General features: G+C 32.8%; 1 protein-coding gene across 2 annotated transcripts; it reads left to right on the top strand.

The window, feature by feature from the left end:
* Positions 1 to 1,706: 1,706 nt before the first annotated feature.
* Positions 1,707 to 4,360, top strand: LOC124845128 (putative protein phosphatase 2C 33). Of its 2 annotated transcripts, XM_047322176.2 has the most exons (4): positions 1,708 to 2,449; positions 2,556 to 2,673; positions 2,757 to 2,980; positions 3,073 to 4,360. In XM_047322176.2, the coding sequence occupies exons 1-4, from the start codon at positions 1,904 to 1,906 to the stop codon at positions 3,295 to 3,297; spliced, it is 1,113 nt and encodes a 370-aa protein (XP_047178132.2). In that variant the 5' UTR covers positions 1,708 to 1,903; the 3' UTR covers positions 3,298 to 4,360. The 2 variants fall into 2 exon arrangements, with proteins under 2 accessions (XP_047178131.2, XP_047178132.2); XM_047322175.2 differs by having other exon boundaries at positions 1,707 to 2,449; positions 2,757 to 4,360.
* The last annotated feature ends 752 nt before the right edge of the window (positions 4,361 to 5,112 follow it).

Genomic DNA, 5,112 nt, shown 5'->3' with positions numbered 1-5,112 from the left:
ATTAAATTTAAAAAGTCGGTTATTTAAAAATTAAAATTGATAAAATAATTATTTTTAAAGGAAAGAATTAAAAACAAAATGTATATATTAAAAAAATAATCTTTTCGTATAATAGTCTAGATAAATAATATTAAATAATTAAATAAAATACGTTTACAAAATGTACATAGGAAAAATATGATTATAAATAATATAAGTAATTAAACAAAATAATATTAGAAGTAATATCTTATTTAAATAATATAAATACTAATAAGGATTATCACAAAATCAATATAAAAAACCCGTTAGAGTTAAGAAAATATATAAAATATCATAGTTATTCATACATATATTTTATATTTACAACTCCAAAAGAGAAGAGACGTACATAAAGTTTTTCTCAGTAGATAACTATACAAAAGATTTATTCTAAGTAAATTATATATTTGTTCTATTATTTCCAATGCTTACTCCATGGAGATATCATCTCTCTCTACTCACACCAACCATATAATCATTGTAAAAGATACCAAACATACATAAATAAAGAAAAACAAAAAAACACAAAAAGGGTAAGATAATGTTAAAAATAACATACAAAAAATATCAGAATTCATCATACATCACATTTCATATCAAATTAAACAAACAACATCCTAGACATATCATTAACCTAGACCTGACCATTCGGATAAAATATGAATGTCGAGTTATTTGTGGTGACCATTATTGCTCTGTAGAGTCATTGTCAACGAGTTTCACCTTATCACACACAAGGTTAATCTATTTCGCTTCTTAGGCCATAATGGAACACCTAGACTAGGACTTCCTGCTACTCTTACCACAAACATCACTCTCTAATTGAAAATAAATTACCATTAGAGTGTCAAAAAACCCATAAGATTGAGCTTCCTACATTTGTACAAACAACACTTAATACAACCACTTAAAATTTTTCTTTAGAAACTCTTATTCAATCACAACTTGATACATACATCAACCTCATTCAAAATCCTTAATAACATTTCATAAAGCATATTAAACATATCATAAAGTACCATCCAATCCTTAAAGAGAAATAAAAAAAGCCAAAGAAAGAAAAAGTAAAGAGAGAAAATTATAAACATTGGCGATAAGCGACACATCCTTGCCGTTGAACGCCATTTTTCGCACAAACCTAACGCTTGAACGACCTTCCCTACAGCTAAGTCCTAAACTTATCGACTTTTTGACACTACTATCTTTGAACACCACGTTAAAAGATTAAAACATATAAATAAATATAAAAAAATGGTAAATGTCTATTTTCTTTACCTAATTAGTCGCAGAATAAAAAGATACCTTTAATATAGTAATTAAAGAAGTGTTTCTCCTTTCACAAATTTCACTTATAATTATTTATAGTTTTGTAAAGAATTTTAGATTTTACTCTATATTATAGAAGATAAACTTTAATAAACTTTTCGGAAAGGTAGGAAACTAAGGTTCTCCTACTAACCTTGTTTAATATTTTTTTTTTAAATGTTTGTTGGGATTCACATTTATGACCACAAACATATAAAAAGACTTAGTTTTTTTTTTTTTTTTAAATTTGACTAGTTATTATGAATTTCAATTATAATATATATTATATATTGGAAATTAGAAAAAGAAAAAAATAGTAAAAAAAAAGAAGAATTATCCGAAAAAGATATAACAAACTAACAAACTATGTAACTAACTTTGTAGTTTTAGCTGGATAAGGATCTTTATCTTCGTTCAATTCCTATAATCGTAAAAGGGAGGGAGAGAGTAGCAGTAGGGGATGGCATCAAATGCTGAGGAGATTCACGTTGCATTGACTTGTTTCTCTTGCTTCGTTCGTTAGGATTAGGAAGGAAGTAGCCTGGAGAAGTGGTGTGTTGGCTCGGAATCTGTGGGAATGGGATCTTGCCTCTCCGTCGCGGGGGCACCATCGGATGCATGTGATGACCGCTTGTGGAGTCCAACCGAATTGTCGGATCATAGGATTGAAATGCGGGTTCACAGAGTTCCTGGGAGATTGTTCTTGAACGGTTCATCGCAGATTGCTTCCTTGTACTGCAGAAAAGGCTACGGAGGGATCAACCAGGATGCAATGCTTGTTTGGGAGAACTTCTGTTCGAACGACGGCACCGTTTTATGCGGTGTCTTCGATGGCCACGGACCTTATGGCCATTTGGTTGCAAAGAAACTCAGGGATTCCTTTCCTTTAAAGCTCATGGCTCAGTGGAATTCCTCAAATCCTGACAGCACCTACAGTTATCGCAATTTCTTTAACACATCCATGAACAACGACTTTGAACCTTGTACCATTGCCCCAACTGAAATTGCGACGCTCAGACAATCTTTTATCAGAGCTTCGAAGATCATGGACAGAGACCTCAGAATTCACAATCAGATCGATTGCTCCTCTAGTGGCTCCACGGCTGTTACCTTGCTCAAGCAGGTGAGTATCACATCGCATCCCATCCCATCCCATCCCATCACTTCACATTATCTGCCACCTTCTTCAATTTTCGTTCATTCATCCCTCCCTCCCTCCATCCTTTAAGGGCCACGACCTTCTTATTGCTAATGTGGGTGACTCCAGAGCTGTATTGGCTACTCATGACCGCAATGGTTCCCTTATTGCCATTCAGCTGACCACTGACCTTAAGCCTGATCTTCCAAGTACCTCTCTCTTACCCACGTCTTTATTTGCGTCCAATACAATGCTGGATATTTTTCTTGTCTCACTGTTTTTTATTCATCAGGGGAAGCAGAGAGGATAAGGATTTGTAAGGGAAGAGTGTTCGCCCTTCAAAATGAACCGGGGATTTATAGATTATGGCTTCCCAATGTTGACTCCCCCGGGCTTGCCATGTCAAGATCTTTTGGAGATTTTTGTCTCAAGGACTTTGGACTCATCTCTGTTCCTGATCTCTCTTATCACCGCCTCAATCACAGGGATCAATTTGTTGTGTTAGCCACAGATGGGGTAACGCTTACCTCCTTTTTTCTTTTGTCAAACACAAATATATATGATCCACATTCTTGTGTTATCATGCACATACTTTCAAATCTCTTTAGGTATGGGATGTTTTATCAAACGAAGAAGTTGTGTCCATTGTGTCGTCTAGTCCACGCTCTTCAGCGGCTCGAATACTGGTTGACGCAGCTGTTCAGGCATGGAAAACCAAGCTTCCCACTTCCAAGGTTGATGATTGCTCTGTAGTTTGCCTCTTCCTTAATTCCATGTCGGAGTTAAAACCATCGACCCCCAAAAAAGACCCATCAAATGTCGTTGAGCAGTAACCACCACTACTTAGAGCGGAACCTTAACGAAAGTGCCCACAGTACATATCTTTTATGTCAACCATCATTCTCTTTATTTAGAAGAAGGACTATTTGGCTGCATCCCCTATTTCAGGAATACACTCACATCCTAAGGTTTAACAAATTTTCATTTGTCTCTCCCCAAATAAATCTCTCTCAATTTATATAACAAAATAAAGTTATATACTACCCATTAACACATGTCACTTGATATTTTTTTAGGCAGTTATAAGGATAGAGAGATGTAGCCATGCAAATACATACGGAACATAATTTCATTAAACCTCGGGTGTGTGTGCAAAATGACATAATTTATCTTATATTTTTACATGTACAGGGTAAAGGGATACTACCGTCCTTTTCTTTTTAGCTGGAGATCTTTTCCTTATCTGTATATCCAAGTCTTTAGATTATATTATGTAGTTCATCCAGGGGTTGCTTGAAAGAAAAGAATAAGAATTTTATTTGCTTTTCTGTCATTTGTATTTTACCCTGTTAGTTATATTTTTCCTTGTTATTTACATTTTAATTTAAACACTCCAAATACCCAACACCTTCCAAAGCCACACAAGGCCAAGTCCTTTTTTGAAACAAAAGTTTCTTGTCGATTACTATTTCAGTGGTTAGTAGAGTTGAGACAGAAGCCTGACCTTTAATTCTTTAATACTTAGCTGTAGTTCCATGTAGCTCTGAACGTCTTGAGCAAAATGAGTATAACCCACTGATGTTATAAATTGGGCAAAGGAGAAATACACTTTGTAATAGCCACCATTTTGATTTGCATTTTCCTTGTCTATAATGGTGCTGACTGGGTTATGAAGTCAAGCTGCCTTGAGTCTATCTGTCACTTGATAAGGATGTAATATCATTGAGCTGTGTAGAACTCGTTTGATGGACAAATAGAACTTTTCCAGCCAAAAGCTACTTGTAGATTGTATAACAAGACCTTTTACTTGGTGACATTTGGTTGGGGTTTTGCAAACGAGTGTTCTTTTGTAAGTCGTGTCAAAGAATTTAATATTATACTATTTGCACTTTTTAATTACTGACTTAAACAATAAAGTCATCTTGAATTTTTGCCGATCTCGATTATTCTATGATATTCGTCAATGCATTATGTTTTACATTGTTTTGTGCCCATTGCGTAAACTGAATTCAACATAGTAATAACTTCTGCTTCTCCTATTTAATTATATTTTCTCTGATTTTGGCGTGGTTGTATATGATAAACTTCCCCATGCACATCTATATTTGTTATCACAATAGTTTTTTTTTTACATGCTTTTACATTGTTATTTCATTAATTTTTTTACATTGTATATGATTAACCAGTTTTTTTATTTTGGTTTAGTTTGTAATCTTAATTTTCTTATCTTGAAAATATATAACGTATGATACATGTGAACTAGATATTTAAAAAAGAAATTGCAATTATATAAATCTGAACTAAGAACACACTTTTTGGGTGTTATTAAAATGAAAATGAAAATTATGAAATATCATCCTCATAGATCACTTCGTATTATTTATAGATAAAATTAATATATCCTTTTTAAAATTTTCATAAAGGTGTTTATTTCTTTATCTTATATTTTATTTTTTTGACACTTTTTAATTGGATAAGCTATATAGAATTTAATTAATTTCGAATAAAGTCTCGTATTCTAATTAACTAAATAAAAAGTAATTAAGTAAAAATCTCAATTCAACACACATACAAACATATATTTATAAAAATTTTATAAAAAAAATTAGTCAATATTAGATGTGGTAATTAGAAAGTTATAAAAATAT

Source organism: Vigna umbellata, chromosome 8 (assembly GCF_029865625.1).
Source record: "Vigna umbellata cultivar VRB3 chromosome 8, Vumbellata_1.0, whole genome shotgun sequence".
In the NCBI taxonomy this organism is placed as follows: domain Eukaryota; kingdom Viridiplantae; phylum Streptophyta; class Magnoliopsida; order Fabales; family Fabaceae; genus Vigna; species Vigna umbellata.
This window is presented reverse-complemented; position numbering and strand designations above follow the sequence as displayed.